We start from the raw sequence: 18,313 nt of genomic DNA, 5'->3' as shown, positions 1-18,313 counted from the left end.
ATTGGAATTCTCATCATAGTTCATTAAAGGTACAATAATTTTAAAGTGTGAAGTAATTAGACATTTTTATGATACTAAATCTTGCCATCCAGGAACATACCATGTTTTTTTTAAAGTATATTTTTATGAAACATTATTTTCTCCATATAGGTCCATCCCAACCTGAGTTTTTTTGTTTGCTTTGTTTTGGGTGTGTGTGTGTGTGTGTGTGTGTGTGTGTGTGTGTGTATGTAGTGTGTGGGAGCCCGTTCTCGGGTTCCTCGTGGCTTTACCCAGCAGGTCCTCATAGAGGATGATTAGACCACGGGCCTGAGTGCAGGTGTCTGAGATGGTCTGCACTTGGCTGTGCTGGGGGAGGAGGTCTTTTGCTCCACCCCTTGGTGTCTCTATAAAAACCCTGGGGCAGAGACAGTCGGGGCCGTTGGAATAGGTTCCAGGCCCTCTCGAGGCTATCCTTTATTTTCTATCTGTTTATCTCCGCGATATTCTCTGCAATAAATCCTTCTATCTAATATTTCCTGCTGCTCGCACTCAAGAAAACTCTGGGGAACTGTGGGGGTGGTTGGGTAAACGCCCCACAGAATGGCGCCATGAACAGGGACTAAAGAAAAAAGAAAAAAGGAACTAAAGAAAAAAAGGGGGGACTAAAAAAAAGGGGGGACTAAAGACAAATGAACAGGGACTAAAGACAAAGTAATAGGGACTAAAGATAAAGGAAAATAATAATTTTATTACAGAGTTTTTGGCGAAAGTGCTGAGTTCAGCCCTGCCAGTGGATGAGGCATGCCGGTGTTATGGAAAATAGATATTTTATATATATATTATTGAGAGGCAGGGGTTTTATCCTCGAGAGAAAAGGAAAGCGGACTGGAAGGATGTCCGATGCTGCAGCAAAATTCTCTTCTGTCAAAATTTTCTATCTTCTATCCCTTTCTCAATTTCTATCTGTGAAAAATAAGGCATAGGGTAGTAATATAGTGTAGGAAAAACTTAGAAGTGTAAGATTGTGTAGGAAAAAATAAGTAAGGCAACTAGACAGAAAAACTCTTCAATTTTCTAACTTTGGGGGCTCTGAATGCAAACTGGGGGAAAAAAATCTTTGGGCTTTACGGGTAGTAAAAAAGCTCTTTGAGCTTATGGGGAAGAAAAGTTTCCTATGGAAGCTTTTGACCTGGGGACAGCTGAAATGCTAAGTCTAAGCGGCAGGAGAAAGTGATTTCTCCCTGAGGCAAAAATGGGGATGTAAAAAGCCAAAAAGTTTAAAGTTGGGAAGTTTTGGGAAAAGTTGCTCTTTCTCTTGGGGGGAAAAACCTTTCTCTTAAAGCTTTTCTTGGAAAATTTGGGGGAAAAAACTCTAAAAAGCCTTCATCTTTCTCAAAAGCTCTTAAACTTGAAAACTAAAGCCTTTAACTTTCTCAGAAGGACAAAAATTAATTAGAATCACCTGAAGATTAATATGGGGACCACCTGTGATTAGCTCAAAGGGAAAACAACAAACCTCTTAAGACAGCAAAACCTAAGTTCTTTCAAGCTTTAAAAATCCTCCCTGCAATGCAGGAGGCAGGGACAAGTTCCTAAAAACCTCTTCTAAACTCTGTCTCTTCAAACTAGTAAAAGACAGTGGGTCAGAGTACCCTGAGGGAAACGCTGGGAGAGTGTGGGTAAAGAGCTACAGAGAGCCCAAAAGGGCAGGAAAGTTTACCTGAGAAAAGCAAAAAAGTCAAGCTTCTCAGTTACAGCCGAGCTGAGGCATCAAGGGTTTTGTTTCTGAGTGAGCGTTTCAGAATGAAAAGGTGCTCCTAATCGTCCTAACGCAAAGATCACCTGAAGCATTGTATCCTCGATTCTGACCAAAAACCCAGAGGTGACTGGCCAGCATCTCTGAGTTGGGGTGCATTTCGGGGATACTAGGGTTCCTGCAGTGGTAAACTTCCTGGAGCACAGAGCTGAGGCAGGAAGGTGCAGGACCCAGGGGAAGATTGCCAATGAACAAAGCTAAAGCCAGTGGGAATGGCACAGTTGCCTGCTTTCCTACAAGTCCCGGGTAGATAGGTCCACAGCTGAAAAAAAGAAATCTGAGAAAAAGCTTTCCTATCAGAATAAGGACCTTTCTGGGAAAACAGTAAAGCTGAACTGTGTCTGAAGCAGTTGTGCTGCTGAGTCAGAACACTGTCTGGGGAAAGAGCCCAGCCAGGGCAGAACAGAACTATCCAGGAGTAAAGCTTTCTTTTCTGTCAGAGAAAACACCTCTTTGAGAAAAGCTTTGTTTCAACTGACTCCCCTGAGATGAGGGAGTATAGCCCTGAGGGGTGATTACCTCTGGAATAAGCTCTGTCCTTGAGCACCCAGACAAGCAAATGCAACCCACTGGGGGACTGGGCCAGGTGAAGGTCTGATAAGGCAAAACGCCTGTCCTAATGGAAGTTTAGAAATGGCAAAAACCTCCCTTGTTAGATTTTCAGTCTGTACGCAAACCACACAGACCCAGAAAACAAACGGACTAAAGCCCCTACCTTCAGTAGCAGGGAAAGCCGCCACTGTAGTGTCGGAAACTGTTTCTGGGGTAGAGGGGATAAACTGAGACCAAACTGGGAACTGTCTGGGAGAAAGACTCTAAAGAAACAGAAGGGACCGATTCCTCCCCCAGAAAAATATGACCTGAAAAAGCTGCTAGAATTTGAGGCAGATTCGGGGGGGACAAAAAAAAGCCCCTACTTCCAAGGGCAGCTAGCAGAGGTACAGAGCCGCAGATACTTGAAGCTCTGCATCTGGGGAAGGAAGGAACAAGCAAAATGAGATAGATCAGTGGGAGAAAATCTCTCTGAAAGAGCTATGAAAAAACTCTGTTGTGAATGTTTTTCACTGACTGGCTAAGACAAACACAAGCCCCGAGGAAAGTTGCTATCAGAAATTGCCCACCTCAATGCGCGCTAAGGAGGCAGGTGCAGTTCTGATTTGGGGGCCAGTGTCAATTAAAGGAGAGACACCTGTTAAAGCCAGCTGAGGAGAGACCAGAAACCTCCCAATGTCCCATAATTAAAAATGTAAAATGCCTGTTCAAATCTCCCGTTGTAAAAGCAAAAAACTTTGTTCAAACCTCCCGGGCAAGAATTTGTAAGCAAGTCTGGTAAAAAAGAACTTAAAAGTTGACTCTCAGACCCAAAAAGAACTATGGGAAATGACTGATATAAGGGAAATGATATAAAGGACTGATTTAAGGGACTGATACTATTATGGACTGATATAAGGGAAATGCATTCTGGGAAAGGTAGTTTTTCTGCTAAAGATGGCGACATTGCCCTGAAACACTTTTGTCAGCTCGAAAATACGTTCATGGTAAACTTTAAAATACAGCTTTTAAAAGAATAAGGAGGAAAATCATCTAAGAGTTTTAAGTGTCAGTTCCAATGAAACATTGAAAGGATATGGAACTAGGCACTTCGCGGTTTGGGGGTTGGTAAAATGACTTATTTACCCTAATAGCTGTGCAAAGTTTTTATAGTAGTTAGATGACAAAAAGCTACCTTTAAGAGCAAACAAGCCACTTTAAAATCCTTAAAACAAGAGAGAGCAGTTTATACACTGAACGTTGTCTTAGATATGAAGGAAACTTATGCTATCTACAAAAGAAAGCTACCATGCTTTGTGGGCCATATTAGAGTTCACTCCAATCTTCCTGGTCCTTTAGCTGAGGGTAATGCGAAATGGAAAGATCCCTGCTCGGGATTGTGGAAGGGTCCCGATCCTGTGTTAATATGGGGTCGAGGACATGTTTGTGTTTTTTCACAAGAGGAGAATGAAGCTCGGTGATTACCGGAGCGTTTCGTAAGGAGCTTGGAACTAAGAAAGGTCAGCTCCAATGATGATCCTACAATGGAACCAGAATGAAAGTGGCTCAATTAGTGTTTCTGAGGTTTTGTCACTGGTTAATGCAAACAGTGAGGAAATAGAATTCGGAGCTGTGCCGCTTTTGGCTTTACTAGCTCCTTTGGAAAAATACTTTATATCACCTAATAACTGTGCGATATTTGGCAAAGAGCTTACAGCAGCTAAATACGGTAATTTCACCGTCAGCGTGAAGGGAAGTTTTTCGGTAGAACAAACCAAGAGTACTGCTGTAATAGAAACATTTGTCTGAATTGAAGCACTTAGGGGAACTATTATGAATTTGGGTGAAGGGACAGCCTCTAGTTAAACACCGTCTACCGCTGACAGTGCATCTCTGCTGGGTCCGGAACGGCTGAGAGAACTAGCAACTTTGGAGTGTGGCGTCTTCCTGGGAGGGTTGCAGTCCCCTAGCAACAACTATCACAATTCTATAACAACACTCACTAAATCCCAGTGTTTTATAACAAAGCTGACTATAAACTCCAAACTTTAGAAATGATGTACGTACTTCCTGTCTAGGTAAGAGAATCTAATAGAGATAGTGATAATAATTAAGAGTAAGAAGTAGAAAAAGATGAAAATAAGATATGTGAGTTTGTAAAAATTCTCTTGTTAGATCTGTGTTAAGAAATTTTTAGGTGTTTGCTAAGTTAAATATATGCTAATGGTAGCCCTATATAAGTTTGTAAAATAGATCTATAGATCCTTTAAGAATATAAGCTTGCAAGAAGTATCTAAGGTAGTCTTAAGACATGTAGTGATAAGCTTGTAAGAAGTAAAGATGTTAGCTGTGAATGTAAGTTAAATAAGAAATATAAGAAGTATATAAGAAGTAATAAGAAATATGTTTGCTAAAGTAGTTCTATTGTTTCATTAAAGAGTATAAATAAGTAGATGTTAATACGTTATATGTGAGTTTGTAAAATGTAGATGTTGAATGTGAGTCTAAATGCTTTGCAAGGCAAAAGGTTATATGTGAGTTTGTAAAGTGTAAATGTTAAGTGTGAGTCTATTCTTAATGTATATGGTGAAAGAACCTGAGACATACAGAAGTTAGTGTCCTAGCAGACTGCAAAGCAGGCAGTCTGAGCGGTTTTTCAAAAGCTCCAGAAGCCACTAAGAAGCTAAGAATGGCGGACGCCAGAACTAGCACAAGGCATCCGCAGCTGAGATTCATGGAAAATCAACGCAACACAGAAAAACCTGAGCTAACATCAAAAACGGTGCGGTTTAGAATACTACTGTACCTAAAAAGGTCTCTGTCTGTGAGAACAAAAGTTGCAGAGACGCTTGTTTGAAGTAAAATTGTTAATGGCAAAAAGTTTTGGTTGAAAACCATCTCTTCATATTTGGAAGTGAAAGCCTGATACTAGAATTTATTTCTTGTTTGAACTTTTTGAACTTAAAATGAGATAAAACTACAAAGATTTTGGTTATGGATTTCTTCATATTTGGAAGGCTCGTACCAGAATTTATCATGTGAATTTTGGGACTTAAGAAATGAAATGAACAGTAGAGATTTCATTGCAATGGGACAATTTTGAGTTTATTCATAGTAATGACCTAGAACTGTTTGCTGGAATTGGGTTAAAAATGGAACTGTTTAAATGAAGAAATTTATTTCTACCTAGAATCAAGATGCAGTTTTGTGTATGCATATATGCTTTATTAACTGGTGATTCATGAATTGTTTTGTGGAACTGTTTATGTAAAATGGAATTACTTATGGAACTGGTTTGTGTTACAAATGGAACTGTTTAAATTGAAAAGTTTGGGTTTTCTAACTAGGCTTGAGATTTTGCTTAAATTATAAAGAAAGGGGGAAGAGTTAATATTTCTTAGTCTAATTTCAAAAGTTGTTTGAGGGATTAATGTCATGTTTTTGTTAGTAAGAAATGCAAATGGGGTATATTAAGAGACTACTTTTAAAGTGTAAAGAGTTTTATTAAGAAACTGCTTTTGGATGTTTTGCTAAGTTTTCAAAGTGTTAATGGTTAGATTGAGAAAATTGCTTTTCAATATGGGTTTGTAGGAATTGTATGAGTTTGGGTTCTTCTAACTAGGTTTTAGATTTTGTTTAAAAAATTATAAAGAAAAGGAGGAGTTATGAGGTTGAATTATGTTTGCAGAAATTATATTTACCCTATTGATATTAATGCACCCTGGTTTTGTGGAGTTAAGGAAATATTTAAGTTTGATGTGAATACATCGAAGTTTTTCCTATGTTCTGTTAGCAAGAAAATTCAAATGATTGAGTTAAAGTTGTAAGGCGGAGAAAATTGTTAACTATATTTAGCACCATATATGCTAATTCAAATGGTTCTGTTAAGAGTTTGCTTTGTGTTATAAGATTGAGAGAATTGTGACTATGTATAGCAATATTTATGTTAACCTGTTAATGGTAATGATGAAGCTAAGGGATTCTTTAAGTTTGTAGTTGCCTTAAGAGTTTTTGGCTTAGAAAGGGCTTGAGGCAGCTAAGACTGCTGTAGTCACCTTGGACCTAATTCAAAAGAGAAATGCCATCTTTATCATCCTCTACTCCCATATTGGGAGGTATAACAGCTATGGAGATTGCTGTAAGCCGTTATTAGTTATTTTTTATATATTAAGAAAGGGGGACCTGTGGGAGCCCGTTCTCGGGTTCCTCGTGGCTTTACCCAGCAGGTCCTCATAGAGGATGATTAGACCACGGGCCTGAGTGCAGGTGTCTGGGATGGTCTGCACTTGGCTGTGCTGGGGGAGGAGGTCTCTTGCTCCACCCCATGGCGTCTCTATAAAAACCCTGGCGCAGAGACAGTCGGGGCCCGTTGGAATAGGTTCCAGGCCCTCTCGAGGCTATCCTTTATTTTCTATCTGTTTATCTCCGCGATATTCTCCGCAATAAATCCTTCTATCTAATATTTCCTGCTGCTCGCACTCAAGAAAACTCTGGGGAACTGTGGGGGTGGTTGGGTAAACGGCCCACAGTAGTGTACACAAACATATGTGCAGGTGCACACACATGTACATAAGAACCCACGGAGGTCAGAGGAGACTATGGGGTGCCCTGCTCTATCACCCCCTGCCTTGTTCCCTTGAGATTAGATCGCTCACTGAACCTGGAGCTGAGCTGAGCCAGCAAGCCCCAGCGATCCTCCTGTCTCTGCTTCCCACGTAGCTCAAGTTACAGACACAGGCACAACCATCCCAAGCCTTTTATATGGGTTCAGGGAATTGGAACTCTGTGCAGCAAGTGCTTTTACTCACTGAGACATCCCAGCCCCCAGCCCCATGGTTCTATGCACTGAAAATAATAAAGAGAGGTGAAGAATTCTAGGAGGGGCCTACACAGCCCCCTAAGGTACTTGTGGTAAATGAACACTGGACACCAAAGGAGTGCCCATGGGCTCTGAGGACACTGCACCACTGCTGGGCAAGACCGCATGTGCCTGGCAGACCACATCTTCAGCCCCTCACCCTCCAGCTGCTAGCCTTTCCACACATGGTAGTCATTTCTGAGTTCTCATGCTACTGCTTCTAAATCTGTGAGAGGTGAGCAGGGCTTCTAACATCTCAGGTATTTGGGATAAAGTGTGTTATCTTGGGTGCAGCTTCCTTCTGAAGAAGTATAAGCAATAACTGTTTGGAAGCAGACGATGCTCGGCTGCTTCATTCTGATGCTGAAGATAAAGGGGACAGTGAGAACCATGGCGTGGGAAAGATGGCAAGGACCACGGCAGGCATTGCCTAGAGCAGATAAATTACAGCTGACGGGAGACAAAGAGGGTCAACAGACTGACCCTCTGTCCTTTACTCCACCCATGCATGCACACAGAAAACAAAAACAAACAAAAAACCCTCTCCACATATTCCACTCTGTCATTTCAAACAAGTCCCGCAATGCTATGCTGAATCAACCTCTTCGGCTCTTCTGATAAAAACTATATCTCATGTTCATTTTACAAGTATTACCTCCCACATTAAACAAGAACACAAAGTGGAGCCTGCTTCAAAATTGTGACGCCTTTTCCTTCTTTAAAAGGAATAAAGAACATGGTCCCATTTATAGAAAACAGAGGTGAGAGAATATTGGGTAAGTAAAACATAAAATAAATCTTGATCTAAAAATGACCCTTACACGTTAGCATTTTATCTATAGGGGGAAAAAGAGATTATCCAAACGCCTTGATCACTTTCCATCAGAACACACTGTAAAAGGAGTATGCTGGAATGAGAAGGGTGGAGAATTAATGAAGCCGAGGAACAGTGTCACATGGGAGTGAGACTCGGCAGGATTAAACTGAGACGCTGTCGAGTGGAACCTCTCTCCCGGCTCACAAACGTGACAGGGATGTCAAACAGCCTATGACCATTAGAGGAGTCACTGTGTGCCGGAGCCAGGTGACGGAGGAGTCACCTCACAGAAAATCTCCTGACTTAAGACCATCACAGGGACCATGTCCAGTACTTCATACAGGAAACAAACAGTATTAGAAACAGCCTCTGGGGACTCCCTTCTCGGCCCATCATCACACAGGGATGTCTGCATGGCTGGGGTATCAGGCTGCCTGTTCCCAACGGCGCCATCTTAGCCTCAGGCCTAGGGGGAGGACAAAGTATAGATTTAGGCTAGAAAAGATAAAATTTGTGGTAGGTCAGATGAAACCTCTCACTTTTGTAAATAGTTACAGTTTTCAAGGCTGGTGACTGAGAAATACTGTCCCAATATGTTTCTGTGTGGTTTATTGCATTCTAGGTCCGACCCAGCTCATAAAGGCCAGGCTAGCAAAGGAAAATGAGTCTCATGAAATATCCCCTGAATAATATGCATTAGCCTCTAACCCCCACATTAGATTCAGGTTATCATATTTCAAGCGGGAACGGAGAAGTTCTTAATAAAATAACTGTTCTGTGCCCATAACTCCACTGGGGTAATCTTGGCTCTGTTATTTGATCCTTTACTTCATAATTTGGGACAATTTGTCACATGAAAGGCCAAAAAGACCCATTCCAGTCATAACTCTGGTTATCGGCCATCACGCCCGGGCTAGCAGAGGAAGAGTGATGAGTGAGATTATTAAGTCATCTAAGATGGCATGATGGAGTCTTTCAAGAATGCTGCTATTGGCTGGCAAGAGGGTACAGAGAAGGCATCCAAGTGGAGAGAAGCTGTGAGTTAGATGCAAGTAAGCGATGATGCTCCGTAAGGTCTACACTTGGAGGAAGTGCAAATATCAGAACGCAATGAAACGGGACTGGGGAGCTGAGGAAGCCGGAGAGGGCAGTGCCACGTTCACCACAAACGTCACCCTGGCTGGCCTTCATTGTGATTTTGCTAGTTTGCAGACTTGTTTGTTAGCAAAGCCAAGGTCATTCTGTATTTGCACTTGGCCACTCCACAGTGTCAGTAATGTTCTACGCTGTTCTACCCAAACGCAGTGGTGCCCAAAACAAAAACAAAACCACCGTAAAAATATTAGAGGCTGTGTCACAAATTAGTGACGAACAGCATGAAAACGCATAGCTCAACTTTTGACTCCACCCAACAGATTTTTTTTTTGAGATTTTATTTTTAGTCTTATGTCTGTGCATGGGTATGTGCACATGAATGCAGTTACCCACAGAGTCCAGAAGAGGGCACTGCATGCCCTGGAGTGGGAATTACAGGAGTTGGTGAGTCACCTGATGTGGTACTGAAAATGGTGCTCTAGAATTCTGTAAGAGCATCGAGGGCTCCTAACCACTGAGTTATCTCGCTCAGCCACCAAATGCACATTTTTGCATGCACATTCTATGATTTATACTTCAAAGAATCAATACCATCTAGGTGAATCCAATTCCTTGTAAATCAACAGGGGGGAAAGGTTGACTCAACAGGTTATTCTTGGTAATACATACGTATATACAAATACATATATACATGCAATAACAATTGATGAAAAAAGCGGCCAGGAATTTGAAGGAGAGTGAGGAGGGAAAAATGGGAGGGTGTGGAGAGAGGAAGAGGAAGGGGGAAATTTCATAATTAAATTGTAGTCTCAAAATTGAACAATAAGTAAATTTCATCTTAAAATAAAGCATAATAAGATTATAGGCAGAAAAAAAAGGTGCTGTGGATGCCACCCTATGTTAAAAAATAAAAAGAATAAATAAAAATGCTGCTAAAATAAAACATAACAAGTATGTAGAAAAAAGCAAACAGGAGTAACTTTTCTCTGCCTGCTGTTTGTTGTTCTAAGACTGAGCAAGTACTGCAGCTGGGCAAACTCCCAGCAAAGAAGCCCTGGGTGAGGAGAGGAAACTGCCTAACACAGGGGCACAGAACCGAAATACAAAAAGCCGATTGTTCTAGGCTGTCTGCCAATGCACAGGAGCGCACGTGCAGAGGTCACTGGGAGTTTGGGGTCCAGGGCGAAGTGAAGTGAACAGATGTCTCCAGAAGCATCTAAACATGGACTTCGGTCTTTTCGCCAAGATGCAGAAAGTAAACGCAGTGGCAAGTGAGTGTGCCGCTCCTTAAACTGATCAAAAGCCACGGCAAGGGTGCAGCCTGTACCCAGCACTCGGAAGGATTCCTGCAAATCTGAGGTGAGCCTGGACTTATCTGTGAGTTCAAGGTTAGCCTGAGACAACAGAAAACCTCGTCTGAAAAATACGTTTAAAAAAAATAGGTAATAACTAATATGTAATTTAATAATTAATGTGCAGTTTAATTGAAAGCAAAGAGGTAAGTAATTTAATTTGCTCTTCAGTTCTGTGGGCACAGCAATACTCACCATTTTGGATAGATGAAATTTCATAGGAGAAGATATATTTGGGGAAATTTCTCTTCATGAAAACAGAATCAAGGTCTAATTGAACTATCAGTTTGTAGATTCTTTTAATTAAAAAAATGACAATAAAGAGAATGAGCATGTTTTTGGCTAGCACACAGTGACTTCAGGTAGCCATTGTATTATTTGAAATTGTCAGTTGTGGGCTGGAGAGACGGCTTGGGCAGGCTAAGAGAGCTTGCTGTGTAGGCACAAGGGTTGGAGTTTGGATTCCAGAACCCACATAGTGAGCTAGGAGTCCCCCGAAAGCCTGTTACTCCAACACCAAGGTGGGTGGAGACAGAAGGATCCTGGAGAATTGCAGGCCTCCAGCCTAGTTGAAAAGACACAAGCCTCAAGTTCAGGGAGAGAACTCGGCCTCAGTGAGTAAGTGGAGATAGATGCAGAATGCCCCCCACACGTGCACGCACACACACATACACACACACATACACACACTCACGGATATGTCACAGACACACTACATTCACACACAGATTTATTTTCATATTAATATGATATAAGCACATTTCTCACACTTCTATACATGCAAACCATATGTAAGTAATTTACACACATCATCACCATTGCCTGTGTTTCAGCAAAGCTTGCCTGAGTACCCCAGAATAAAACCTCAGGATTCTTGCTTGTCTCGTCTCCCCTGAAGCTCAGACAGGACCATGAGGAAAGGCTTCGGATCAGCGCAAGCAGTCTCATATCTTGAATTAAGAGTTAGTGGTAAGAGGACTAGAAAGATGACTCAGCTTGAAGAGCATGTGTTGCTCAACTCAGAACTCATGTCTGGAGCAGCCTCTGCTGTAACTTCAGCTCTAACAGATGCAATGCTCTCCTCTGGCCTTCTCAGGCATGTGCAAGTGCATAGGCACACACACACACACACACACACACACACACACACACATACCTGTGACTATACATACTCTCTTACAGATACACCTGTGAATACACATATACTCTCACACACATACACACTTGTGAATACACACACACATACCTGTGAATATACATACACTCTCACAGATATACACATCTGTGAATACATACACACACACCTGTGAATACACAAACACAGGCATATACCTACACATGAATTAAAAAATATATAAAATAAAAAGAAGGAAGCCGGGCGCTGGTGGCGCACGCCTTTAATCCCAGCACTCGGGAGGCAGAGCCAGGCGGATCTCTGTGAGTTTGAGGCCAGCCTGGGCTACCAAGTGAGTTCCAGGAAAGGCGCAAAGCTACAAAGAGAAACCCTGTCTCGAAAAACCAAAAAAAAAAAAAAAAAAAAAAAAAGAAGGAGGAAAGGAGGAAGAAAAAGCTAGTGATATGAAGACACGGAGATTGAGCTTGTGATTTTCCTGGCATCAACTGCAGATTTCACAGGCTGAAGTTCCCAGGGACACAATGTCATTTAGCTCAGTGTCTTCTGCCAGTGTCACCGTGTGCTTGGCATGAGTGGGCATACTGGGCTTGCCAGACAGTCCGTGGCCTGGTTGGGAGCAGTTGCTGGCTATGCACTCCAGGCACAGCACATCAGCCCTCCTGGAAACTCCACAACATTTTAACTAATTCATTACGAACAAAACAAACAACCAAACAAAAAGCCACCCTCAGTCAGCTGGAGGGAGCTCCTGCTGCTCACTCTGGGAAACCCTGCTGACCGCAAGGCGACAGGAAGCAGAGCCAGGGATCTGGAGAAAGAAGCAGGTGCTGCTGGGAAATGAACCACAGGAGAGGAAGGGGCAGGGATGGCTTCTGGGGCAGAAAAGGGAAAAGGATGAGACAAGATGCATCTCCCCAGAGCGTCTGCTGTGATCAACCCACAGTACACGCTTTATATTAGAAATTTCTAGAAATGACTTGGAAGCAGATGGCTGTAAAATAGAGAGTTAAAGCCATGAACTAGGCAAGTTCTTGTGGTTTAAAACAAAAGAAAACCAAACAAGGAAGGGCAGGTATGCCTGTCAAGGGGAAGGGAAGGGCCTCAGAAGAGATGGAACCTTAGAATTCCTCCCTCTATGGTGAATCCATCTCTCACACGTTCTGCTGGGGAATGAATGGCAGGACCGTGTTAACAGAACTGCAGATCCCGTGGGCACGCAGCATGACCACATCTGCTGCCCCTTCCTCTAGATTCCTTCCTGTCACTTCACATCCTTGCTCAATGCATCTCATCAATAAGGCCAAGGCTGGTTGTGGTGATACTGTCTTCCCTAAAATATTGGGTACCCTAATAAACTTATCTGGGGTCAGAGAACAGAACAGCCACTAGATACAGAGGCCAGAAAATGATGGCATATACACCTTTAATCCTAGCATTCCAGAGGCAGAGATCCATCTGGATCTCTGTGAGTTCAAAGCCACACTGGAAACAGCCAGGCGCAGTAACAAGAGCCTTTAATCCCAGGAAGCGATGGCAGGAAGCAGAAAGGTATTTAAGGTGTGAGGACAGGGAACTAGGCCTGGTTAAGCTTTCAGACTTTCGAGAAGCAGTTCAGCTGAGATTCATTCTAGATGAGGACTGAGAGGCTTACAGACTGAGGAAGCAGGATCAGCTGAGGAATTGGCAAGGTGAGGTGGCCGTGGCTTGTTCTGCTTCTCTGATCTTCCAGCATTCACCCCAATACCTGGCTCCAGGTTTGTTTTTATTAATAAGACCTTTTAAGATTCGCACTACACCTGGTTCACCTACTCAACACACATTTCCACCCCAGCACTGGTAATTATCCACACTCAGTTTTATTTTCTTATGTTTGACAGCCATTAATAATAGTCTTAGTGTACTAATGCATTAAACTGATCATTGCTTTTTTTTTTCTCCCAAAATAATGCACCAAGTAGAATGAAATTCATTGTTTGTCTTCCAGACTTCTGAAGCAGAAGGGCAGGGAGCTTTTCCCGAGGGGTGCTGGGAGAAAACCCTTTAAAGGTCATTTGTTCACCTTGCAGCCACCTGAGGCAGTAGACAGTAGATGGGACAAACACCATCTGAAACCCAAAGCCTAGGGAACAGGCGTCTGTAGCAGCTTTGGCGAGGTCTGTATTCCTGTGCAAGCTGAAGTCTGTTCAATTATGCAGGGCTGTGTATCCCACTCCAGAGAGCCCTAAAAACACCCACAGCCTACTGTGGCTGGCCGTGAGGCTCTGCACAAGCAGAGGGCAGGAGCCAAGGCAGTTCTCAGTGGCTGGCTGGATGCTGAGAGCACCTGACATGCTCACAGAGGCCCTTGGCCAAGAACGGGAGGCACACAGCGTCTCGGAATAAAGGAATCCACGTCCACTTCTGGAGAAACCACCAAACTGACTGAACAGACTTCCATGAGATCACATGACTAAGACTGTACTATTAGGATCTGTAATCACACCAACCAACCAACCAACTTTGCATCATAAAGCTCTTTCTGGGCTCCGGGGTGAAGAGCTCACCCTGCTGCTCTTGCAAAGGACCCATGTTCAGTTCCCAGCACCCCAGTCAGATGGCTCTCAAGAGCCTGTTACTCCAGCTACAGGGGATGTGACTCCATCTTCTGGCATCTGTGGGAACCTGCACTCACATGCTTATACCCACATGCAGTTACATGAACATCCATATAATTTAAAAGTACAAATAAGCTTTAAAAATAAACTAAATCTTTCTAGAGCTCTCTATTCATTTATTATCTATCTAATTATATACCTAATAACCTATGGTCTAGGCATGTATCCAACCATCTTTAACTGGTTCTATTTTTCTGGAGAATACTTGATAATGTGGCATCCTCTAATATTCCTTCTCTGACATGTTCCTTTGTGTAGATTCATGGATATCTTCCTCAATATCAGTCTCCAAGACTCCTGGCTTCATGGGCTCCTCCCACATCTGAATCTCTGAGCTGTTACTACAGCTGACGCATCATTGGTTCTGAGATATTTTATTTGTTCAGAGGGCTCTGGGCTACCTCTGTACACATATGGTTTTTTAAAGTTTTATATTTTTATGAGTTGTTTTCTTTTCTACAGTAACAACTTATAATGGAAATCATCCATATACCACCACAACTATTCCCATGAGACACTGTTTGAAGGAATGTTTTTCTGTTAACAGAGAATAATAACAGGTTCTGAAAACAAACCAGGGTACAGAAGGGGAGAAGGGGGTCTCGTCTCCTTACCCTGGAGCCACATGTAAGAGCTCCGAATTCAAGCCCTGCAGATACTCAGATTAACGTCACAGTCCAGTTGTGGCCTCTGGGCCACTTGGGCTCTCCACATCATCCCCACCATTCCTATCCTGGCCTTGTATTTCCCGAAGACCAGGAATCCGGAGAACTTGAAGTGGGGACAGAGCGTGAGTCAGGGAGCCCTGCTTCCCTTTCTTTACCCGTGGACACGGGGCTCTGCACACCTCTGGTCAGCTCTGTAGACCCGAGCTCTGTGGAGGGCAATGGCCTTTCTCCGTACTCATCAGTGTGTTTGTGGGATCCCACAGTGAGCATCACTAGTTCTCAGTGATAAAGCCCAGTACTGCTGGCTTCACCTTCTGGGCTGGCAGGGCATCGTTTAGGTACCAATGCTAGCCAAGTTTGCTGGAGTTTGACAAAAACTCCAAATAAAATATTTTCGAAACGATACTTTCAGCCATTATGGAGGAGGCAAGGGAGGGGCAACTTTTAACTCGTGTGGTATTTTATACAATGATATTAAACTTTTCAACAAGAAAATCAAGGTATTTTCTATTTTTCTCATCACAGCCCATAATTTTACATGCTAAACACTGGGATTGCAAGTATGTGTCACCATGCTCAGCCTTTAATTTTATTTTATTTTTAGTGTCGGTGCTGGGGATTGAACTCAGGTCCTCATGCTTGTGCAGCCAGTGCTTTACCACCCGAGCCATCTCCCTAGCCCTGGTCCCTGACTTTAAAACATGGTAGACATTCAAGATCCAAACCATAGACACTAAATGTGTCCTTAATGACGGAAACAAAGTTAGTACCTGCAGTGCCAAACACAGAAGCTATGCCTTCTAAAATGGTCTTGTGGATGTCGGGATGAGACAGGACAAACCCGAGTGTCCAGAACGCAACCTGGAAAAGAGGAACACATCCAACGTGAAACCTTCTCCCAAGGTAACGAAAGCAAATTTAGTGTTAGCTGTAGGCAGTTGAAAGCAGCAAGGACAGTGTTTCAGTCGACCTCAAAAGCACACGATCAGGGGCTTAGCAGTCAAGAGAACTTCTGGCTTTTCCAAAGGACACAGGTTGCATTCTAAGAATCTACATTATAGCTCACAGCCATCTGTAATTCCAGTCCTAGAGGATCTGACGCCCTCTTCTGGCCTCTGTGGGCATTGCACACATGTGGTACATGCAGGTAAAACACCCACACACAGCTGTGGAACCTGCATGGGACCAGACTAGCCCCCTCTGCACGGGAGACAGTTGTGTAGCTGGGTCTGTTTGAGGGGCCCCTGGCAGTGTGATCAGGATCTACCCCTGGTGCATGAGCTGGCTTTCTGGATCCCATTACCTATGGTTGGACACCTTGCTCAGCCTTGAGGCAGGAGGAGCTTGGTCCTGCCTCAACTGAATGTACCAGGCATAGCTGTCCCCCCATGGGAGAACCTGGCCTTTTGGAGGAGGGGAAGGAGGGGTGAGTCAGGGGGAGTGGGGGGGTGGAAAGAGGGATGAGAGGGGGATCTATGGTTGGTATATAAAATGAATAAAAAAATTTTAATAAAAATAAAGGAAAAAACATTTTTAAATGCATGCTATTAAGTATCACCTTTCCAAACAACCAGATTTTACAAATGAGAGTGATATCATTAAGATGTCAAATTTAAACATCGATTTTGTCGCTGTAGTTTAGCTATAGTATTTATATAGAGGCAACTATCTTTGCTGAACTAAAAAAGGTAGAATTGTGTTTACTAACAAGAAGCATGAAATGTCATGAAGCCATTCATTAAATATTCAGAACAAATAATCTAAGAATGTTAATACAACATGAAAATATTGTCATGATTTAATATCCTTAAAATACAAATGAAGCAGGGAGAGTAGTGGCACAAAGCTATAATCTGGGGAGTAGAGGCAGGAGGATTGCTATGAGTTCAAGGACAACTTGGTTTCCACATGAATTTCATAGCAGCCAGGCCTACACAACAAGGCTATGTTGAGAGCGAGAGAGAGAATGAGAATGAACCAGAAAATTTTCTTCTTGCAAATAAAACATAATAATTTTAAATAATTCCAGGAAACCATACTTAAATCTCATTAAGTAAACTGTGGGGGGCTGGAGATGAGGCTCAACGGTAGGACACTGGTATGGTATGAACATACGAGTCCTGGTTCAGTACCCAGCACTCCTCAAAATTAATATAGAATAAAAGTAAAACAGACAGAAGATGAGACTTCACCACAAGAAAAAAAGAGCTGTTTTATACCCAAGTACACCTGTAAATTCTCTCTTCTGGCATATCAGGATTGTTTTGTATCTAATAATGTAATTTTCAATGTTCAATGGAAACATAGGTAATATATACATGATTATCTATTTGCTATTTGTAGGAATTTCGAGCCTCAGTCTAGGGTTTTAAAACTAAGTTGAATGCAGCTGCTTCTGATATAGATTGGACAGGTAGGATCTCTACTGGAATTTGTCATCAGTTATAAATGTCTCCTACCAAGTAGACTACATCCATCTTTTCGATTGTGCAGACTCCTGCTTCTGCCCTGGACCACTCAACCCGCTGGCTTTGGATGCTTCCGTGAATGGTCTCTCTTGCTTTAACGTCTGACCCTCAAATAAATTCCCCGGAACAGTCCTCATGTGCGCATTTTTTATTCAGGAGCTACCATATTTTGGAGATTCATGATTTTTTTCATCCCTAATATTTATCACAATAAATTAGTTTGAGTAAAAAAAAGTGTATTTCATGTCTTCCCTATATAATATGCATAAGACAAAAATGTGCATCTTAAAAATGAGCTTCCTGCTGAGGTGGAAGTTTTTGCTTCTAAGGTTAGACAATACAGGAATGTTTGATCCTGAGAAGCCTGGATCTCCCTCTCACTGTTTTCCTATCAGCATCTACTGTATTGAGGAAGAAATTGTGAACTTGAGAGGGAGTGGAAGCAGGCAGAGGAGGAGTTGGGGGAGGTGGGGGCAAGGGAGAGGTGGGAACGATGTAAATACAGTACCGATGCAGGGAATTCTCAAAAATGGAAAATATCAATAAAATAACTGCAAGTGGAAAAAATTATTTTGAAATCAATTCTGAGGTGACCCAGGTAACACTTTGTATAACTTACGTCTTTTGTCTCTTTATTGCTTTTGTGAAACAGGATGTCCCTTGAAATGATCCCAATCCTCCCCCGTGTGGTCAAAAGGGGAAGAGCAGTAGTGAAGGGACGTGTTGGAGACAGCCAAGCTCAGGCTGCCTTCCACCCTGGTGCATGGAGTTGGGAACACAAGGATGTATATACAGCCTTGTTCAGACAGAGGAACGAGAGGGCCCTGGAGTGCAGACAGTCTGGAGCAGCATCCGACCCGGAAGGACTTAGCCTGGGGATTATCTAGCTCATCTTCACACACCACTCAGGGAGCTCTCTCCTGTCCCCCTCCTCAGG

The 18,313-nt window shown here is 42.7% G+C and overlaps 1 protein-coding gene across 1 annotated transcript in view; it reads right to left on the bottom strand.

Moving 5' to 3' along the window:
* The window catches only part of LOC131926762 (24-hydroxycholesterol 7-alpha-hydroxylase), an 89,033-nt gene that overhangs the window by 44,445 nt on the left and 26,275 nt on the right, over positions 1-18,313 (bottom strand). The window contains exon 7 of the mRNA XM_059282354.1: positions 15,679-15,769. Within this exon, the coding sequence (XP_059138337.1) occupies positions 15,679-15,769 (91 nt within the window). The remainder of the gene's footprint in view (positions 1-15,678; positions 15,770-18,313) is intronic.

The sequence above is a fragment of the Peromyscus eremicus genome, chromosome 16_21 (assembly GCF_949786415.1).
Source record: "Peromyscus eremicus chromosome 16_21, PerEre_H2_v1, whole genome shotgun sequence".
Taxonomy (NCBI): domain Eukaryota; kingdom Metazoa; phylum Chordata; class Mammalia; order Rodentia; family Cricetidae; genus Peromyscus; species Peromyscus eremicus.
This window is presented reverse-complemented; position numbering and strand designations above follow the sequence as displayed.